General features: G+C 41.8%; 1 protein-coding gene across 1 annotated transcript in view; it reads right to left on the minus strand.

Annotated features, from left to right (window-relative positions):
• Positions 1-23586, minus strand: part of KHDRBS2 (KH RNA binding domain containing, signal transduction associated 2) — a 595075-nt gene that overhangs the window by 61894 nt on the left and 509595 nt on the right. The window contains exon 8 of the mRNA XM_063442960.1: positions 17697-17755. Within this exon, the coding sequence (XP_063299030.1) occupies positions 17697-17755 (59 nt within the window). The remainder of the gene's footprint in view (positions 1-17696; positions 17756-23586) is intronic.

The following is a 23586-nucleotide window of genomic DNA, read 5'->3' on the forward strand; positions in this document are numbered from 1 at the left end:
AGAAGACAGCCAGGTTTAAGCAATTGCTTAAAGGCTGAAAGAATTGGGAACAAAGAGATCATGGATAGTGGTGAGTTGGTTACATATGGAGTGAGCCAGAGAGCACAAGAAAAAGCAGGGTATAAATGATGTGGGTTAATAAAAATGAGATTGTTAGAATTGCATGTCCTAGGGTTTTTACTGTGAGAGTGAGAAAGTGTGGGAAGTATTATGGCACAGGGTTAGGACAGATGTCACCAGCAGCAAGCAGTAGTAGTATTGTGAGTGAGAGAATGTGATTTGTAGGAGTGGGTATGACTGGAGGTAGGAGAATTAGATGGGGAAGGGATCCCAACAAAACCTAAAAGTGTGAGGTTGGCCACCATGGGGGTTAAGAGGAGGGAGCGTAAAATATAGTTAGTTTGCTGAATATTACCTGTTTATTACTGTAATAAGGAGATGCAGTGAGATGTGGGAAGAGGGCAGTCAGGAGGAGAAAAAAGATAAGGAAAGCATTGCGTGGATGTAAAATTGGTGAAAATAACCTGTTAGTGAGTTGTTGTTTGATGATGCTGGCAGTTCCTCCCTCCTGCTAGCTACTTGTAACCAGGCCACTTAAAACCAAGGCCAAGAGACAGGGCCCCACAGAGCCAGTGCTGATTATACCAGTGTAAGCCAACTACAAATGATTTAAAGATATACACCTGGCTACAATCAATATGGCTACTGTGACAAAGTGCCCTTCGCCACTTGTGCCTGGAGGGGACTACTGGCTAACCTCCTGCCTTCCGACTATGGCCCCTTTACTGATAGCTGTATTTTACCCTGCAGAAAGGTTTATTTGTGTATTTCTGCCGTGGCGTTCAGGACTTTCAGTATGTAAGTAGTGCTACCCCAGATAGCTATGCCATGGAGCCTATTCGTGTAACGAAAGACTAGGGAAAAAACTTTGGCTCCATGGCGATTGAGCTCTATGTATGTGATCTGAGCGCCATTCGGTAATAATGTGCACTCAGATGTAAGCTATCTAGGAATATGTTGCATGTATATGTTTTATGTAGTAATTGTAACATTGTGTAATTTTATCTCTTTTTGTAACCATGTGGTTAATGGAGTCTTGCCTCTGTCCAGGGAGATAATTTGGTTACTTCCCAATTAGCTCCAGGATAGAGAGGAGGGATTGTGATGTCACTGTGGGAGTGTTTTATTTGTATTGTCTGTGATTGGCTAATATCCAAAATGTGTCCTTTTTTTCCATCAGGTCCCCTAGGAGAGTGTCCACCTGGTGGACACTTGCATAAATACCGGGCAATAAACCAGACCTACTTGCACCTTTCTTGAAGCCTTGGTTAATGCTTGGGGGAAGGGATACCTACACTCTGGGGATTGCTATAATCACTTACCCCCCAGAGTAAGCTCTTGTAAAAACTTGATTTGTTCCTGCTACGCTCTCTGGATTTAGGAGAGGTTCACCCACTGGGAGCTGGATCCTGGTCGTGGATCCAGGGTGGGTGAGAGACGGCGAGACCCAGGCGCAGCTGCATCGCAGGAAGTGGGGTCCGCAGTGCTGATGGTGTCAGTTGGAGTGCTCATAGTCCTCGGCAAGCGCTAGGAGCATCGATTGGCGGAGGTACTCGGTCGGAGTGCCAGCGGTCCGTCACAGCTACACAGGAATTTCTCAAGTGCCGCTTAGATTGTAGAGCAAGAGAGATGGTCTAACAAATGGTAGAATATATAAATGACAATATAAAACTATTTACAAGGCTTGGGAATTGTGCTTAGAGAATAGAGAATAGAAGAGATTTATACCAAGAAATAATATAAGTAAAAACAGGACTGGAGCATTAAAGTAGCAGCAGAATTGGGGATGTGTGACATACCATGAAGAAATACAAGTAAAAACAAGACTGGAATGTTAGTAAAAAGTAGTTGCAGCATTTGGGGTGGATGATAAACCTGGGAGGAAGATAATATAGAGTAAGAACAATGGCTGTGATTATGGATTAGTTTGAAAGCATCATATTTTGACCAACAGTCACGTGTAACTCCAGTTGTAACTCCTCCTAGCCACTTGTAACCAGCCACTTGTAATCCCATCATGAGGCTGTAAAAAAACTAATAGTGTTGGCGATGACAGTTGAGGCAGTGGTGGTGAAGGTGTCAGGAGTCCTCATGGCTCCAATTTCCTTCCTCCCACTCAAACAAGTGCCCCTGGCAGCAGATAGCTAGATGAAGCAGCAAGCAAAACCTAGTCTCACACTAGATAAAATTACCCAGGCTGTTACCTCTTTTTTTTTGGTCCCAAGAATGCCACTCTGAATTAAAAACTGAACTGAACATATTGGGGCTAGTGTGTGGCAGCTTGAAAATCGGATTCTGGCAGCTTATCCAGAAATGACTCACCAAGTCTACTGCCAATGTTATTCATCCTAATCACTAATAACTAATATTAAGTCCATCAATTGTTTTTTTTATATTTAAAAAATGTTTTTAAAAATGCTACACGACAATAAAAAGAACATATGAGTTAAGAAAATCAAGTGCAGAATAATATAATAAAACAGTATCAAAAGAAAGCACATACAATACAAGAAGGGAAAATGCACTCCATAAAAAATAAAACAAGTAGTGTTCAATCTCCTCAAGAATGTATCAGACTAATTCAGTGGAACCATTTATAAGAGTGGGCACCTTGGGAGAATCTTATTGTCATGGTAAATTAGAGTCTCATTTACCCTGAGATCCTTTATGGACCCATGGGCATTTTTGCATTTTGCAGCTTTTAGTCAATGCATGGTAAAATCTTTCTTACAAGGAAAGACCAGTTGGTGTGTGATTGGAATAACATTGCAGTGGAATGAATCAAGATTACAATGTTTCTATTCTATAAATTGGTGCATGTACACTTTTGGCATACATCATCATCTGTACACTATGAACAAATGTTTTTTTAAATCTTTAAAACCTGGTTTTGCTATGCTCAGGGGTAGAAGGCAGACAACAGCCATTTAACACTTGCAGGGCTGGCCTTGGGACTTGGTACTTCTAGGAACCAAATCTGTCTGGTATTTACTCTCCTTCCTGGTGTAACTGTTGAGTCTCGGCCGAGATCAGAAGTGGCATAGTGACAGTGGCATATTCCTTGAGTCTCTATATGAACTAATGCAGTTGTTGTGCTATGTGTTCTTTTTTGATTCCCGGCTGAGATTCAACATGAAGACTGTGAGGGAGTGCAGCATGAAGGGAAAATCACTCATATGTGGGGCATATTTATGAATTTATTTTTCATGACTGATATTGAATAATAATTCAATAGTAATAATCTCTACTATGTTGAATTATTTCAGGCTTCAATCTGGAGCGAATTCAGGTCACATTAAAGTTTGTTTTGCTTAGTTTGTATTATACTAATGGATTTAATTTTATGTAAGATTTGAGCTTCCAATTTGTTCCTTTTTAGTATTATCCAAATTTATTATTATGGGGGCGTGTCTGACAGCGGTCCAAGATGGCCATGTAAACCAGGAGCTCCTTGTGGATGCTGCAATAACCCGTGAACAACAGCCGGACAAGCTGTGGGAAATAGCACCACGGGTCACACAAAACGATCCCTACACCATCCCAGCACTCCCAGACCATTGAGGCCTCCATCGGGTCCTACTTTACAACCCCAATGGCCATGGCCACGCCGCCTGTAACAGCCATGCAAAGCCCTGAACGGAGCTCCAGGGCCTTGTGATGAAAGTAACCTTGTCACAGGTTGTTGGAGGGGCCTGCTGGCCAGGCTCTAGCCTCATGACTATGGGCCCTGCAATATACCTTTCCCAATGCACTTTAAAAGGCTCAGTTTATTTGAAGTATGTACTTTTGTACTCCAGACAGAGAGACCAACCGTTAGCCCTAATTCTCTGGAACTGTTTTGGGCATGGGATCATGTGCATGGTGGGTCAAAAATAAGACGTCCAGGAAATTCCTGAACTCCGGAACTGATCTGGGTGATTTTTGGATATGTTTGTCACCCAGATCAGCGCTATCAGGGGATGTATTGTAATGTATTTTTAGGGTACTTTTGGGGTGTTTTTTAAAAATAGTTTTTCCTGTGCTTGGAGATAATTGGATTAGATTAGTACAGTTCCTGATTCAATTATCTCCAAGGCAGAGGGGAGGGATTGTGTGTTTGTATATGGGAGTGTCATGCATTTAACCATTGTTGTTATTGGTCTTTGACTTGGTGCTGCAGTTCCCCACAAGGTCCAGGTGGGAGTGCCCCTTGCATGGGGACTTGCATATAAGGCCTGTGGTGGCTGCCATTAAAGAGAATGCTTTACCCCTTCATGAAGTCTTGGCTCGTGTTTTGGGGGATTGGAGAACTACATACACTCTGGGGATTGCTATATCACAATACTCCCCTGAGTATAATCTCTAGCTCTTTTTAGAGCTTTTCCTGCTACGCTCTCTGGTCTAAGAGAGGCCTACCCACGGGAAGCTGGATCCTGATCTTGGGTCCAGGGTGGGTGGAGGACAGCGAGATCCCAACCAAGCAGCGGCGGTTCATGGGGTTTACGGTGGTTTTAGTGTTCCAGTACAGTGCTTATGGTACTCACAAGTACTAAGAAGCAGCGATTGACGGAGGTACCCGGTCAGGGTGCAGGCAGTCCGTCACAGGCCTCATCACTGGTAGAGTTCTCCCCACCGCCATCACACTGCAGGCAAGACAAACTCGCCGCCCCCTTACATCAGCAATGCAGGCAGCTGGGATGCAGTACCGATGGGGGTACCCCTTCTTACTCTCAACAAGGCATGGGGAAGAAACCCTCACTATCCACAACCCTTATGATGTACAGAAGTGCAGATCCCGAATTGTCTCTCACAGCAGTTCCTGCGGTGGACCATTGGCCCCCCACTGGGTCCACCATGCCAAGCTCGACAGGCACCACAGCAGCAGCCAAACCAGAGTTGCACGGCCTGAGGGATAGCCACACAGACCAGACCAGGGGACGTAGGCTTGGAGGGCACACCATGAGGCCCGGGGGCTGTCTACCTAACTGTGAGTGATATGGAGACAGGGGACACATTAAGGGGAAAGGACAAGTTGGGGGGACAGGCCAAAATTGCCAGAGGAAGGCATTAATGGAGCCGGAGGGAGGAAGGGTGAGGGGGAGCGGCTACGGCCTACACCAGAGGGGTAAATACCTTCCCTCACATGTCCGGTAAGCCGAACCCGTACACGCACAGCAGGGGACTCTCTCTTAAACCGTCTCCTGGCTCCAGAGGGGGCATTGCAGTGGAGGTTCGCTTTTTGGGGTGGGGGCATACCAAGAGTTTGTCACAGGGCTGCCAGGTGGGGAATAGCAGCCCGCAGGTACAGCCATGGTGGCTTCAAAGACCGTGTATTCATCTGGGTTGTACTAAAAGCATAACTAAACACCAAGGGACTCCAGCATACGGGCATACAGGACATTTGGGGGGGATGAAGATGGGGAGGACTCACTTGAAATGTTATGCTAGTGCCTCAGAGCGCGGGGGAGTAATAGACACATACATGGGCATCTAAAGGGGTAACCAACACATGGGGAGAAGGGTCGGGTGGAAGGGCGGCCCCCAATGCTCTGCATGTGCTACAAGGGCGATGGGTGGTTATGGAACCGAACAGCTGACAGATGAAAGTCTCACTATTGCTGGGGGGGAGTTAATGATCTAACCTTTACGTGGGGGGGGATATGTATGCACCAATGGAGTGAAGGGAGACCCTGGTGAAAGACTGACAATGGACATAGGCATTGCAAAGGGGAGGGGGGGGGGGGCTAGGGGGCTGTCCCATAAGTCACATAAGTAGTGCATGTACTAGCAGGGTGGGGAGAGGCCACGAGGATGCACGGATAGAACACAGTGGTAAACACAGTACAGGGGGATGGCGAGACACCGGGGGCACGAAGGACGAGGGAGGTGATCCAACGTGGATTATACTAATGGATTTAATTTTATGTAAGATTTGAGCTTCCAATTTGTTCCTTTTTAGTATTATCCAAATTTATTATTATGGGGGCGTGTCTGACAGCGGTCCAAGATGGCCATGTAAACCAGGAGCTCCTTGTGGATGCTGCAATAACCCGTGAACAACAGCCGGACAAGCTGTGGGAAATAGCACCACGGGTCACACAAAACGATCCCTACACCATCCCAGCGTGGACACATCGCCCATGACAGGGGCACGGGGGGGAAGGGGAGGGAGCTGCTGCGTTCAAGCCAATCCCCACAATAGGGAGGGGAGTAAGGACACATATTTTATTGGTGGGGGGGATTTATTTCATATAAAAAAACAGAATAAAATGCATCAAACAAACAGTAAAAAAGAAAAATGGAGAAGGGTGAGGGCAATGGAATAACGGTTGAGGGGAAACATGGAGGGGAGAGGGTGACAGACACATGGGATGACTAACGGATCGAGTAGTACTACCCCACCATGGTAACACCCAGGACGGGAACTGCCGCAACTGACTAGCGCCCAAAACCCCAGTGCCCCAGTCCACTCGGAACCCATGCACTCACATGCAAACCAGGCCCCAGGACCACTAAGCACAAGCCACACCTGCATTATTGTCCATGAGTTATCCAGTTTTTCAGTTCAGAGTTAGTAGTTACATCACGTCACTTGGCCGTTCACAAATACACCACACTGTCGACACCGGAGGCTTTACCCCTGGATGACAAATAGCATCTAGACCTACACTCCAGCTAGGGACTAGGCACTCCTACCGCAAGGAGGGAGAGCGTCGCTCCAGGAAAGGTTGGAGGTGCTGCCGGCATGTTGGCTGGGTGGCGCTTGTCCAATCCTACCCACTAGGACTTCAGTCCCTCACGAATCTCTTCTGTATGTGGGTTCTCTCCCTGAATACAGAACCTCTCTGCTTCCTGACTCCACTGCTTATCTTCCCCTTAGTGAAACAATTAAAATAATTCACACCCACTTAGAAAAATATACAGAGTAAAAAGGATATACCACCTATTGCAGATATAGATATGGTGGTTACATCTGTAAAACAAATGAGACATACATAGTGTTTTCCATATAGGTGTCAGGGTACCTGAGGTCTCTACCTCCGAGAGAGGTAGAGACTTAGACGTTTGTCCGTCCGGACGCCATGTTTCCTCTGTTCCTCGCGGTCGACCCGGTCACATAAACGCCGGCCGCGAGGGAGTTACTTCCTTATGTAGCATGGTGCCCGGAGACCGACGTCATGACGCTAATCCGGAACGACCTGTCACTCAATCCGTTGGAGACCAATCAGGACTCGTCGGAGGCGTGTCTATCTTCTCTAGCCAGGGTATTTAACCCCTTAAGGACACATGACATGTGTGACATGTCATGATTCCCTTTTATTCCAGAAGTTTGGTCCTTAAGGGGTTAAACATACTTCGCCCTGTTGCTCATTGTCCTGTCGTGGTTCTAGTCTGTCTAGTCACACAGTGCTCTGGTGTTTTTCAGTTATCCTTTTGGTTCCGACCCGGCTTGTTTGTCTTACTCTGTTTACCTCTGTTATCCTTGACCCGGCTTGTTCCTCGCTTACCTGTCCTCTCGTTCCCACGACCTCGGCTTGTCTCTGACCATTCTCTATACTCTCCGTACGTTAGTCCGGCCATTCTAAGGTCCGGTATACGTACCCTGTACCTGTTTGTACTTTGCGTGTTGGATCCCTGTCCCGATCCTGACATTACGACAGTGCCAATGGATCCTGCAGGTACAAACAGTCAGGTTTGTCCCTTTGATTCCAGGTTTGACGCCATGGAACACAGAATGGACCAAATGGCCTTAGCACTACAGGCGTTATTATCACGTGCTAATAACCCACCAGAGGAGACGCGTACTACTCCAATTTCCTCTGTAAGTTCAGGCCTAGAGGTAGCCACTGTAGGTGCCTCTTCCCGTATTACCCCACCAGTACGCTATGGTGGTTCACCTGAGAAGTGTCGTGGTTTTTTAAACCAAATCAGTATTCACTTTGAATTGCAACCTCGCTCCTATCCTACCGATAGGGCAAAGGTTGGATTTATTGTCACCTTACTCATTGAGAAAGCTCTGAGATGGGCCAACCCATTATGGTAGAACGATAACCCGTTGGTATATAATTATAATTCCTTTGTAGCTGCCTTTAGAAGAACTTTTGACCCGCCTGGTAGAAAGGTCAATGCAGCCAGATTACTGTTGCGCCTGAGACAGGAGAACCGAACACTTGTGGATTATGCACTAGAGTTCAGGTCTCTGGCGGCAGAAGTGAAGTGGAATGAGCAGGCTTATATAGATGTATTTTTGAACGGGTTATCAGATGTTATCCTTGACGAAGTTGCTACTAGGGAGCTCCCTGAGAATTTAGAGGACTTAATTTCGTTAATTTCTCGTATTGATGAGCGTTTAAGAGAGAGACAGAACACTCGAGAGAGGAACCTTAGACCTACCTTTAAATTAGCACCCGCATTTCAAAGCCCTGATTCCAATACCTCACTGTTTCCTGAACCTATGCAGATAGGCAATACTCGCCTTTCAGAAGAGGAGAGACAGTACAGGAGAAGGGAGGGATTATGTATGTATTGTGGAGTCAGAGGGCACTTGCGCTTGAATTGTCCTATTCGCTCGGGAAACGCCCGCACCTAAGTTTCTCTAGAGGACAGGCCTTGGGTGTTTCTATTTTGTCCTCTACTCATAATTATAAGAATCACAGGCTGCTGTTACCAGTTTCTTTAACGTGGGAGAAGGGAGTACTAAAGACTATGGCCTTGATAGATTCCAGTGCTGCTGAGAATTTTATCGACCAAGCCTTTGCTACTAAACACACTATCCCATCCCAGTTAAGAAAGATACCTTTGGCCGTTGAGGCCATAGATGGTAGACCGCTACTCGAGCCTGTTATCTCTCGTGAGACTATACCTATTAACCTAACTGTTGGTATCTTACACGAGGAGAACTTATCACTTATGCTCATTTCGTCTCCTTCTGTTCCCATAGTTCTGGGGTACCCATGGTTAAAGAGACATAATCCTATTATCGATTGGGAGTTAGGGGAAATACTCTCATGGGGTCAGGGTTGTCAGGAGAGGTGTTTACGCAGGGTATCTCCATTGGCTGTAATTAACACACCAGACAGTTCTATCCAGACTAAGGAGAGACAGATACCTCCTCTATACCTGGACTTAAAAGCAGTGTTCGACAAGAAGAACGCTGATACGCTACCCCCACACAGGACATTTGATTGTAAAATGAATCTATTGCCTGGTACCATGCCGCCCAGGGGTCATGTATACCCTCTATCCACTAAAGAGAATGCTGTTCTAGAGGAGTATATTCAGGAGAATTTAGACAAGGGATTCATTAGGAGATCTTCCTCCCCTGCCGGGGCTGGATTTTTTTTGTTAAAAAGAAGGATGGTTCACTCAGACCTTGCATCGATTACCGAGGTTTGAATAAAATAACCATCAGAAATGCCTATCCTATTCCCTTGATTACCGAGCTCTTTGACCGGCTAAAGGATTCTAAAATTTTCACCAAGTTGGATCTCAGAGGGGCATATAACTTGGTGAGAATTCAGCAAGGCCACGAGTGGAAGACAGCGTTTAATACCCGCTATGGTCATTATGAGTACACGGTCATGCCCTTTGGTCTTTGTAACGCACCTGAAGTTTTTCAAGATTTGATTAACGAAGTTCTTAGGGAATTCCAACATGATTGTGTTATTGTCTACCTGGATGACATACTCATTCACTCTAGAGAGATTGAGACTCACCATAGACAAGTCAGAAAGGTATTACACAAACTTCTGCAACACGGTTTATACTGTAAGTTGGAAAAATGCAGTTTTGACCAGACCCAGATAGACTTTCTGGGATACGTGATTTCTGGGGAAGGCTTTAAGATGGATCCTGACAAACTCCAGTCTATTCTAGATTGGCCATTGCCTAAGGGACTCAAGGCTATTCAGAGGTTTATTGGTTTCTCCAATTATTATAGGCGCTTCATTAAGGGTTACTCTTCTATTATTGCGCCCATTACCAATATGACCAAACAGGGGGCGGATACTAAGACGTGGTCTACTGAAGCTCTCGTTGCTTTCAAGAATCTCAAAGAACTTTTTGCTTCTGCTCCAATTTTGGTCCATCCTGATACGACTTTGCCGTTTCTACTCAAGGTCGATGCCTCTGAGACAGGAGTAGGTGCGGTTCTGTCACAAAGGTTAGGGGTGGATAAACCACTACACCCGTGTGGTTTTTTTTCCAAGAAACTTTCTGGGCCTGAGAGCAGATATGACATCGGAGACAGGGAACTGTTAGCGGTCATTAAAGCCTTAAAGGAGTGGAGACATTTATTGGAGGGGACCTTACACCCTATTACTATTCTGACGGACCACAAAAACTTGTCCTATATTGGGGAGGCCAAGCGCCTGTCTTCTAGGCAAGCGCGTTGGTCCTTATTCCTGACTCACTTCAATTATGTGCTGACCTACAGACCTGGTTCTAAGAACTCTAAAGCCGATGCTTTATCTCGCCAATATGAACCCTCTAACATACCGGAACCGGTTCTTTCTTCTATAGTTCCGAAATGCAATATTGTTGCTAATACGAATCTCAGGATTCATTCCCCGTTACTGGCCGAGATCATTAAGCTGCAACATCTAGCACCTAAACAGACTCCTGCGGGTCGACATTTCGTTCCTCCTGCTCTTCAACTGGAACTGTTGCAGTGTCTCCATAACAGCAAGATGGCGGGACATCCTGGTATTCGCAAAACATTTGCTTTGATCTCCAAAGACTTCTGGTGGCCTGCTTTATGTAAAGATACTAAAGATTTCATCGCTGCATGTGAGGTTTGTACTAAAACTAAACAACCCCATACGCTCCCATGTGGATTCCTGCATCCCTTAGAGGTTCCAGAGAAACCATGGTCCTGCTTGGCCATGGACTTTATTGTCGATCTACCTATCTCTAAAAAACAGACTGTTATCCTCACCGTGGTTGACAGATTCACTAAGATGGCTCACTTCATTCCTCTGCCTAAACTACCGTCTTCTCCCGAATTGGCAGAGATATTCGCTAGGGAGATTTTTCGCCTACATGGGATACCCTCCCAAATTGTATCTGACAGAGGCTCCCAATTTATTTCCTGCTTTTGGAGGGCCTTCTGTTCACAACTAGGTATCAAGTTGAACTTTTCTTCTGCCTATCATCCTCAGTCTAACGGAGCTGCTGAACGTACCAACCAGAAAATTGAACAATATTTACGATGTTTTGTTTCCGAACACCAGGACGATTGGGTCGGTTTGATTCCTTGGGCGGAGTTTGCACACAACAATCTCGTTTGCGATTCTACTCATTCAAGCCCCTTCTTCATGAATTATGGCTTTCATCCGTCTATTCTTCCTTCGGCTTCCCCTTCCCAGGGGGTGCCGTCGGTTGATGTTCATGTTGCCAATTTGAGGAAGTTGTGGGACCAAACTCGACAAATCCTTATGCACAACTCTATGCTGGTTAAGAAACACGCTGATAAACGTAGAAGGGCGGCTCCGGTCTTTGTTCCAGGTGATAGGGTATGGCTGAGCACAAGGAACATCCGTTTAAAAGTGCCCTCCATGAAGTTCGCTCCCCGTTATATTGGACCTTACAGGGTGCTGACTTGAATCAATCCAGTTGCGTACCGTCTAGCTCTTCCTACGACCTTACGCATCCCTAACTCATTTCATGTTTCATTGCTGAAACCTCTTATATGCAACAGATTTTCCTCCACAACAGCCCCTCCTCGCTCTGTTCAGGTGGAGGGTCAGGAGGAGTATGAGGTTAACTCTATTATTGATTCTCGAATCTCATGGGGGAAGGTTCAATATCTGGTCGATTGGAAGGGATATGGTCCTGAGGAGAGGAGTTGGGTACCTCAAGAGGATGTTCATGCTCCTCGTCTCCGCAGGGCGTATCACTCTCGCTTCCCATCTCGTCCCGGTTCCTTCCGCCCGGTGGGCGTATCTGAGAGGGGGGGTACTGTCAGGGTACCTGAGGTCTCTACCTCCGAGAGAGGTAGAGACTTAGACGTTTGTCCGTCCGGACGCCATGTTTCCTCTGTTCCTCGCGGTCGACCCGGTCACATAAACGCCGGCCACGAGGGAGTTACTTCCTTATGTAGCATGGTGCCCGGAGACCGACGTCATGACGCTAATCCGGAACGACCTGTCACTCAATCCGTTGGAGACCAATCAGGACTCGTCGGAGGCGTGTCTATCCTCTCTAGCCAGGGTATTTAAACATACTTCGCCCTGTTGCTCATTGCCCTGTCGTGGTTCTAGTCTGTCTAGTCACACAGTGCTCTGGTGTTTTTCAGTTATCCTTTTGGTTCCGACCTGGCTTGTTTGTCTTACTCTGTTTACCTCTGTTATCCTTGACCCGGCTTGTTCCTCGCTTACCTGTCCTCTCGTTCCCTCGACCTCGGCTTGTCTCTGACCATTCTCTATACTCTCCGTACGTTAGTCCGGCCATTCTAAGGTCCGGTATACGTACCCTGTACCTGTTTGTACTTTGCGTGTTGGATCCCTGTCCCGATCCTGACAATAGGTAAAAACAAACAATTGTATCATATGAGGGTGCCTATTCAGGCTTTCGATAATTTTCAGTTGAAGACCCAGACTCCACGAATTCAAGAGTAAATAAGGGTTTATTAATTGATGAAATATTATATTAAAATATTAATAATATAGGACAAAAATAGGCAGATATATGTATAAAATACAGCGTGGTATGGTACTGCAATAATGGCCAAAATTAAAAGCAGCAAAGCACCACAGCATATACACAAAATAACAATACCGCCAAATGAAAGTCCCAGTAAAAAGTCCAGTAAAGTGCAAACGCGTTTCAGCCCTAGATAGGGCCTTCGTCAGTGCTAAATTCCTGGAGAACCTTCAGGGCTTAAGTAGCCCCCTTGATAAGTCCAACTGCATCCAGCTGTGCTTCAGAAATCCCGCCAGCCATATCACTTCCGGTTTTGGGGAAAAAAAAATTCTAAAAAATTTTTTATTTTTTTTTTAAATTTAAAAAACATGTGACTTCCGGTTGGATGCGGTCATGTGATGTATTTGTGTTCCACCATGCGTTCCACACTCTGGCATGGTGGAATTGACTACAGAAAGTGTTCATATTAAAAGAGGGCATTTGCCCAAACAAATAATACAATAATATAGTAGAATAAATAAACAAATTGAGTAAGCTGTGAATAAATAAATCAGGATAGAAATATAAAATACAAAATATTTGTTAATATAGGTACATAAAAAACATCATATATAAAATAGAAGAAATGTAACTCAGGGGGATGTGGAAGGGAGAGGAAACGTCCTAGAAGAAAAGATATTAATATAAAAATGTAAATATAATATTTAAAAAATATATAAAATATTTTATTATAAAAAATGGACTAACTCAAAATCTATGTTGAGACCTTTAGGGCACATAGTGTCCAAAGTGAAAATCCATTTACCCTCTAACTTACTAAGTTCACGGACATTATCCTCTCCTCTCCAATTCATCCGCTTCTTCCCAATAACCATAAAACTTAAGAGAGAAGTGTCACCATTATGGAATTCAATAAAATGTGCTGACACACTATGTTTAGTGTATCCCCTCCGTATGTTCCCCATGTGCTCCATAATGCGAGTTGACACAACCAGTTGCCATTATGCCCCTTGGATCAACAACATGCCAAAAGGACAATATATAAGAATGCTGAGGAACTGTACAGATCCCCATCAATTTGATAACCAAGCAAACACATTGACGTCATTTTTTAAAGAGAAACATTATGATCCTACAGTCCTGAAAGAACAGATTCAACAGGTGAAGGACATGGATAGAGCTGAGGTATTAAAACCTAAACCAAAGACAGATACAATAAGTAGGGATAAAGAGTATGTACCTTTAATTTTAGATTATAATACCAACTCTAAACAAATTAAACACATAGTGAATAAACACTGGCATATTTTAAAAACGGATGGGGATCTTAAAGATATCATAGGTGAGAAACCGAAGGTTATTTTTAAAGGGGCTAAAAATATTAAAGATCACTTGGTTAAAAGCTTTATTAATTGCAAACAGGGAGACAAGAATCTTTTTAACCAAAGACCAGGTTTTTATCCATGTAAAATGTGCTTACCGTGCAAGAATACTACTTTTAACCCCTTAACACCGCAGCCAAATGTACAAGTTGTGAACGAAACAAAATGTAAACAAAACCTGGCATTTGCGCTATATGTCTGTCCAACCGTAATTCACCTCTTTCATTTTAAATGCACCCCTTATTATATATCATTTTTAGAATTTTTTTTATTTTATTTTTTTTCCCAAAACCGGAAGTGATATGGCTGGCGGGATTTCTGAAGCACAGCTGGATGCAGTTGGACTTATCAAGGGGGCTACTTAAGCCCTGAAGGTTCTCCAGGAATTTAGCACTGAGGAAGGCCCTATCTAGGGCTGAAACGCGTTTGCACTTTACTGGACTTTTTACTGGGACTTTCATTTGGCGGTATTGTTATTTTGTGTATATGCTGTGGTGCTTTGCTGCTTTTAATTTTGGCCATTATTGCAGTACCATACCACGCTGTATTTTATACATATATCTGCCTATTTTTGTCCTATATTATTAATATTTTAATATAATATTTCATCAATTAATAAACCCTTATTTACTCTTGAATTCGTGGAGTCTGGGTCTTCAACTGAAAATTATCGAAAGCCTGAATAGGCACCCGAGAGCGAAGTACATAGAGCCTAAGAGGCTCCATCCTTGTGAGTTCAATCCTCATATGATACAATTGTTTGTTTTTACCTATATGGAAAACACTATGTATGTCTCATTTGTTTTACAGATGTAACCACCATATCTATATCTGCAATAGGTGGTATATCCTTTTTACTCTGTATATTTTTCTAAGTGGGTGTGAATTATTTTAATTGTTTCACTTTACCTTTAGGTGTTAAGGGATTACACCTTTCTGTCACACTTACTTTTATTGTCTATTTTAAGTTGGAAGCGCCTACACAACTATACACCTTGTGTATATTTTGTTTGCTATTTTATCTTCCCCTTAGGCCCATCTGCTCCCTCCCCGCTTCTCCCCCCCCCCCCCCCCCATCCACCGCTGGACCTTGGACTGCAATGCCACCAAGGAAGACTCACACTATGCACAGGAGGACCTGCTCTCCTTCAATGTCTGTGGCCTCAACATACGAGAGAAATGCACCCGCCTCCTGCGGGATCTCAAGGGATTCAAGGCGGCGATAGCCTTTCTTCAGGAAACACACTTCCAAGAAGGCAGGGCCCCCTCCCTGAAGGACCACCATTACCTGACAGGATTCTTCAGCAACAACCCGGAAAGGTTTAGGCATCCACATCTCCAGGAGACACCTGTTGGTGGTCAAGAACACCAAAATGGACCCCCGGGGGAGATACTTGCTGATCCAAGGGACCATCCACGACCAGCTGTATACATTTGTGAACATTTATGCGCCAAACTCCAGGCAACACCAATTTCTCAGAAAAACTCTGGGCACCCTCGCAGAGCACCCAAAAGGAACGGTGGTCATAGGAAGCGACCTTAATCTCACCCTCCTCCTAGGCATGGACACCACCATGCCACAGCCGCAGGCACAAATGAATAGACATGACAAAACACTATGGCTTCTTCTCCTACCAACTCAGGGACTGCTGGAGGACCCTCAACACAACGACCCGGGACTACACCTTCTATTCCACAACACATTACTCATATTCGAGACTGGATTACTTCCTAATGAAGCATTCCCCCCTTGCCTGATTGAAGGGAGCAGACATACTCCCCATGACATGGTCGGACTACAACCCACTCCGTCTGCGACTGCGAGTGCTGTTATTTAGGCCAAGACAACAGTCATGGAGGCTGAACTAATCCATTCTCACAGACCAGCTGCGGGTCCCAGACACGTGACAAGCGATCAAGGACTACTAAGCCCTATAGTAAGGAAACAGTGCAACAAATACTAATGCCTGTCATTGATTATGGGGATGTAGTGTATGCACCCGCACCGCCAACCCACCTTAATAAACCTAATATGTTATATTATTCATTCTGCCGCTTTGTACTAGAATATAATTACTTTACCCACCACTGTGACATGCTAAAAGAGCTAAACTGGCTATCACTGGAATCCTGATGCACTCTTCATCTTTCCAGCCTTGTGCATAAGAGCATTTCTGGTAGGCTCCCACCCTACCTGAGTAGAATGCTCTCCCTGTCTGTTACCACCTCCTCTAACCTCCGATCCAGTACTAGCACGATATTTAGCATACCACAAAATAAAAATAAAGTGGCCCGATCCTCATTTTACTACAGAGCACAACAATTATGGAATAACCTCAGGGACACAGTCAAATCTTCATTCCATCTAAAATCTTTTAAGAGATCTATGGCAATATACTTCAGCACAGAATGCACCTGTCTTGGTTGAATATATTTATTACCTGTTATGTATTAAATTTATATATGGTATATGTATATTTATATATCTATTGTTTGTATATTGTATTTGTGTAATATTGTATCCTATTGTAACAATGCAATGCTTTGTGGACCCAGGAAATACTTGAAAACAAATGCAATCGCAATGTATCCATCCTGGTAAAATAATTTTAAATAAATAAATAAAATAAAAGTTAATAAAGTGGACTTATTATAAATATATAGGTAGAATTAAAGACCATATTTTTGTTTCTGTAGTAGAAAGATGGTTGCCAAAATGCTTAGATTAAAATCTATATCTAATTAAACAATGTCTGTATATTATACCTGTTAAATTTTAATGGTGCCCTTGATAATGTTAACATATAACACGTTAATCTGAAATGGCAACTATTCCATGTAAATAAATCAATGAAAAATTAAATAGTGAAAGACTGTTTAATATGTTCATAAATATATTAAAGGATAAGTCATACATATCATACATATCACTGCATATAGTCCTCACAAAATGAAAAGCATGTATACACATATGATTTAATTTAACTTCTTAAAATAAACACTTCACGTATTATAACCACCCCCATCCCCCATCCCCTATCCTCCATCCCCCAATATAAGTAGTCAATCCGCGTTAGAGAGCTGGTCTATGTTCCTCGTACATAGATTTGAGGGATTCCCTACGCTAGTGAGCTGGTCTATGTTCAGGGGAAACTTCCCCAAACATAGACTTTCTCTCTAGCACATACTCTCTAGCGTATCCTCACTTACCAACCAATTTGTTTTACGATTGAGTCATAATAATGGAACCCGCTCAGGTTTTCACCAATAGAGAATAAGAATATCTAATTTTAGTAACAATTTGCCTGTGCATTGTAACTGCTATTTATTGTCTATTTGATTATTCATAGTAAAGTGATGTCAAGTCCTTGCACAAATTTCCTTTTCACATACTGTGTGACTAACTCTTTTTCTAAATTTGTATCCATTTTGAAAATGTTATAAGATATAAATTTCTTTATAATTTAAAAATTGAAACAAAAATCTAATTAGTCTCTCTAGATTACTAGGCTTATTTTTTTCACTAATTCCAGATTCCACTGTGATTATGTGACATTATGTGACTATCTATATAAACTTTATTTAATATAAATTTCAACAGAATATTGAACGATATTGAACAATTGACCTTACCATAATTATTGTAGTTGTCTTCAGTTGTTCCATGGCCATAGTCATAATATTCAGGTATACTATGAAAAAAATAAGAAAAAAAAGAGTTAAAAATTCATGCAAACTCCTCAAACTTAAATTGTTATAAATTGATTTTGTGTTTTTGTGCGTTATTTTGTTGAAGAAATACCCTACATTGGCAGAAATGGTTAATTACAAATAACTGATTATTAATTTATACATTCAATCTATGTCTGTTGTGAGACTGTTGGGATCATATCTATATCATCATTATGTAAATGTGTTGACTTATTAGCTCTTCACTGAACTCATAATTGTAGTTAAAAATTGAATTGCAACATTTAATTTTTCTGCTCTGTTACAATTCATAGCTTTTTTAGCTGACATTTTACAATCTACTTTTTAAATGAGTGCAATTTGGAATTTTGTGAATAAATACATAGACTGTTTAAATCACTGTTTAGAAATGTTCTATTTCTAAGGTAGAGACCAGGTTCTACATAGTTAATTAAGGATTAACTGCATGTTCTCTATTATATGCACTGGAATATTAAAACTAATTTTAATATTAAAACCTGAATATTACTAACCAATTAAAAACTACCATTAGAGATATCTTTGCCAGAAGCTCAAGGAAGCAGGCTGAAGGGTCAGTGTTAGGACCCGCTTAGGGGGGTCTGCCTTGACGTTGGCAGGCGGGCATCCCTCCAATGGCCATTGGAGCAACTAAATGACCTCCATTTGTCTAAATATACATAGGGATTAAGGAGAAAGCGCAAGTAACATTTTCTTTTCTTTGGTTTTTACTATATATTGGGGCTGATGTGTGTTGTAGTCCTTGCTGCTTAAGCGCAGGACTTCTCTTTTTGTATTTGTATTTACTTTGTATCACACAGCCTGGTTACAATGCTGCTACCCATCCCATGTGTTCCCTATTAAGGGTTAATAAGTAAAGGGGTGTATATAAAAAATACCCCTTTCTGTCTCATTAGAGATATCTTTGCCAGAAGCTCAAGGAAGCAGGCTGAAGGGTCAGTGTTAGGACCCGCTTAGGGGGGTCTGCCTTGACGTTGGCAGGCGGGCATCCCTCCAATGGCCATTGGAGCAACTAAATGACCTCCATTTGTCTAAATATACATAGGGATTAAGGAGAAAGCGCAAGTAACATTTTCTTTTCTTTGGTTTTTACCATTTAAATATGCCTGAATATTTTGAGTTACAAATACTAGTATATATGCTCAACAGCAAGAAGAGAATGGTAACATAGCCAGTGGAAATCTAGAAACATTGCTTGTTTAACTGTAATTAACAGCATATTACTTACCAATTTTTAAAACTATTCAATTAATCACTGAAATACTAGTTGAATGATTGATTGCATAGAAAATGTCAATTTTGAAGAAGAATTTATAATTTGAAGCCCTATGCATAAGCTAACTGTGATGGACCGCCTGGCACCCCAACTGGGTACCTCCATCAATCGATGCTCCTAGTGCTCACTGAGAACTCCAAGCACTCCACCAGACACCATAAGCACTGTAGACCTCACGAACCACCACAGCTTGGTTGTGGCCTCGCCGTCCTCTACCTACTTCCAGCTTCTAGTGGGTAGACCTTTCCTACTCCAGATAGCGTAGCAGGAACAGCTCTTAGAAGAGCTAGTGATTACACTCAGGGGAGTATTGTGATATAGTAATCCCCAGAGTATATGTAGTTCTCCAGTCCCCCAAACATGAGCAAAGACTTCATGAAGGGGTAAACAAATCTCTCTTTAATGGTGCCACACTGGCCTTTTATGCTAGTCCCCAGGCAAGGCCCACATATACCTTGTTGGGGACAGGGACACAAACTTACAAACCAATCGTAACACATTTACAATGTAATGCACTCCCACACATATCATACAATCCCTCCCCTCTGCCTGTGAGATTATTGAGCCAGATATTAACCCAATTATCTCCAGGCAGAAAAAACACACATTTCTAAAACGTCTGAAAAGTACCCCAAAACACAAAATATCCCAGGTTACATCCCCTGATAGCCCTGATCTGGGTGACCAACATATCCAAAAATCAGCCAGATTAGTTCAGAGGTTGAGAAATTTTATGGAAGTCATGTATTTGACCGACTGCAGGCATAGTCCCATGCTCAAAACATTTCCAGAGAATTAGGGCTTGCGGTCCGTCTAGTTCGGTAGTTTGAAAACGAACAAACTACCAAACACAGTCAATAGTCTTACCCTGGAACTAGTTCCCTTCATCCAGATGAATGATTTCACCAAACAGTGCCCTTTTAAGCTGAATAGAAACAAACGCAGGCTGGAAGTCTAGCGGTGTTCAGGAGTTTCTGTATCCGATTTTAGTTCCAGGAGATTCATGCCCAAACATAGCTGCCAGCGTTCATGTGAACAAGATGGCCGCCACCTCGTGGTTGTCTATTCGAATTGCAGCCACCCAGATGAACAATTATAACACTGGTGAGAAACGTTCCAAGTTGTTATGGCGTTAACAAGATCCAGGTTGGTCTCTGGTTTGTGCGGTTGTTCGATAATTTGAAGTGCCGCTTTGAAAGTATGAAGTTTGGCCATATAAGTCCAAACAGGCACACACATAGACTTTAACATTATATTTAACCAGGTCCATAATCTGTGGGCAGGAGGCTGGCAAGCAGGCTCCTCCAGGAGCTCGTGGCAAACTCCTGTACAAAGGGGAGTTTGTCACACTAACCAATAGGAAATTAATATTAACAGCCTAACTTTCCATAGCATTCCAAACTTAATCTATTCTAATCTGTAGAATCTTCAGAGTATAGAGAATACTAACTAACTTTATCTTATCCATCTGTATCTATGGCATGACTATTACTAAAACATGTCAATTAGTCATTTCAGTGCATCATACAAACATGAGATAAATTATTAAAAAAAAATTGTGGCGTAAGCCCTCTGTAAAAAATCCCGGTAATCCCTTTCCTCTTCCCCTGCTACACTTAGGTGACACAACCATACAAGTTAACATGGTCCTAGACTCAATAAAATTCTGACATGATCAAATTATTCTCATTCCAATTAATGAGAGAGCTTGACTAATTCAATAATGAATGTGGAGTGGGCCACTTATGACAGACAAGAACTAAAAAAAATCTTTAAAAAACAGTCTTTATTCTAGCTAGCAAAAGTGATCTAGTTGCTTTGGTGATCGCTCATTACTAATTAACCACATGGCTTAAAGCGGCACTGTTGCCGCATTGGATCTATGCGTAACAATTTGAAAAGACCCTTGAAAGTGACATCACCACTGGGTGTCCAATGGTGGTGGGGGGTAGGCAATAGTGAGTTCTACTTACCTTAACCGGTCGCTCATGGGTCCTGCAGTCTTCTTCTTGTGGGTTATTTTCTACTCTTGGTGCTTCAGCTGCCAGGAGTCAAAATCACTGCTGTACTCTCATGCATGCTAATATCCCTACTGCCATCATTAAAGATGGCAGGGTTATTGACACTTCTTGACAGTGGTAGCTCTACTCAGTGTCAAGAAGCGTCAGGAGTAGGAAAAATACTAAAACAAAGTAATCCCTACATTGTCTCAGCATATCTTTTGAGTGGGTTGAAATTTCTGTGAAATTCCAACATAGTCAACATGGAATTTCAAGATTAAATATTTATGACATACTAATTTTGCAGGGGGTGTGGGTGACAGTGGCACTTTAATAGGACCAGATGAAAAATGTACGGGCACATATAATCAATAATTATTTTAATAAACTATTGTTCTTTAAACCTTGTTACATGGTGGGAAGTGCATGGTTTGGGATAATTCTACATTTATTATAATATTTAGCTTATATATATATATAGGGGAGGGTTCACAGCCTATATATACCCCCTCCTCCTAGCCTTCCTCCTGACATTTGTCCTACATCTTTTCATCTCTGATTTTATTTAGAAATGATACACAATTCTTTTTCCCATTTATCCCATAGACCATAAGTCTTGTTCAGGCATTTAGAATAACTCTTTTCTTCCATTTTTATTTGATATAATAATTGTGAGCTTAATTGGGTAACAGTAAAGTCATATTCTCCTTTCCAGTTTCTGGCAATAACTATTTTTGCAGCCAACAAGCAATGAGTTATCAAAAATGTATCTGTCTTCCTTAGATTAGGCCAGTAAATATGTAGTAACATTACTTCAGGAGTTATTGATAATTTGACATCACACAGTTTAAATATAATGTTTTGAACCTACTGCCATACGATTGACACTTTTTTACATGTCCACCACATATGAACATAACTACTCTTCTCCGATCTACAATTTCAACAATCCTCACTAGATCCCGGAAAGAATGTCGATAGTCTTGATGGAATCATATACTATAGATTGATCAATTTAAAATGGGTTTCTATCAACACAAGTGAGTGAACATATTTATTGATTTAATAGGAAGAGGATAACCATTCCTTTTCGTCTATTACTATTATTAGATCTTTGGTCCATTTTCTTATGGTGTTTCTGTAATATTATTCTCTTCTGTCAATTTATCACATCTACAAAAGAGCTGTTTTACTCTATTCTCATGTAATATTCTTTTCATTATTTTGTAAAGGTTACCTTTTGATACCAATATAGCTCTCTCCATAAAATGTTTAATCCTTGTATAGGTGAAAATGTCCTTGGCTGTCAGGTGAAACTCTAACACCAGCATGTTAAAAGGTTTTATCTTGTTATCTCAAACTAAATCTTTAATTGTGTTTATATGCTTGGCTTTCAATGTATTTAAAGAGACGTTCTTCATTATTCTTTTTAATGAATTCAAATTTTGAAAGTCAAAGATTTTATTTTCAAGATCAATTTTCTTATTTAATTTATTCCATATAGGTATAATTTGATTCAATATATAAGAGTTAGAAAATTAATTATTTTTTATATTCCATATTAAATCTACTGGATCCTTTATTTGACTAACTGCCATTTCGATATTAAACCATGCCTCTGTTTTATTTTGCTCTAATTGGCATGTCATTACATGCATAATTATACCAGCCTCATAATATTTTATTATATTTGGAAATCCTAGTCCTCCATTTTACTTCCTCTAGATATCAGTGAGTTTTTAATCCATTTAATCCATGTTTTTTTCCTTTCCAAAAAAAATTAGAGAAGGCAGGTTTTACCATTGTTAGCCAAGGCTTAGGGGTGGCTATAGGGAGCATCCTTAACACATATGTCCATTTTGGAAGAACATATGATTTCAGAATATTTATCCTGCTCCCCAGGATATTTCAAGTTTCCTCCATTCTTTGAGGTTTGTCTTAGTTTATTTTAAAAGAACTATAAAGTGTATTCACATAATACTATTTATATTCTAACAAATTTTAATTCCTACATATATAAATGTTTTTGAGTTCAAAAATGCATAATTATCTTGATAAATAGCTATGTCCTTTTTAGATATAATAATCTATAATACATTTGATTTTGTTTTATTTAGTTTATAATTTGAAACTGAACTATATAATTCTATTTCTGACATAACAGATGGTAGAGAAATTTTGTTAGGTACATAATAATGTCATCAGGATTAAGTGACAACTTTAGTTATTTTTTTTTGTAAAGTAACCCCTTATCTCTGTGCTCTGTCTAATGCTAGTGGCCTGTACTTCTATAGTCAGTATGTATAGGATGGGAGATAACGGGCACCCCTGTCTGGTGCAGTTTTTCAATTTGAACCTGTTTGATCATATGTTATGTGCAATTGCTCTGGCCATTGGATCTCTATATAATGCTTAAATTGCAGTTAAGAGCCAACCTGATATTCCAAATGTCTCTAGAGTGTTTTCCATAAAGGCCCAGCTTACTCAGTTGAATGCTTTTTTGGCATCTAGTGACAGG

This window comes from Pelobates fuscus, chromosome 2 (genome assembly GCF_036172605.1).
Source record: "Pelobates fuscus isolate aPelFus1 chromosome 2, aPelFus1.pri, whole genome shotgun sequence".
Classification (NCBI taxonomy): domain Eukaryota; kingdom Metazoa; phylum Chordata; class Amphibia; order Anura; family Pelobatidae; genus Pelobates; species Pelobates fuscus.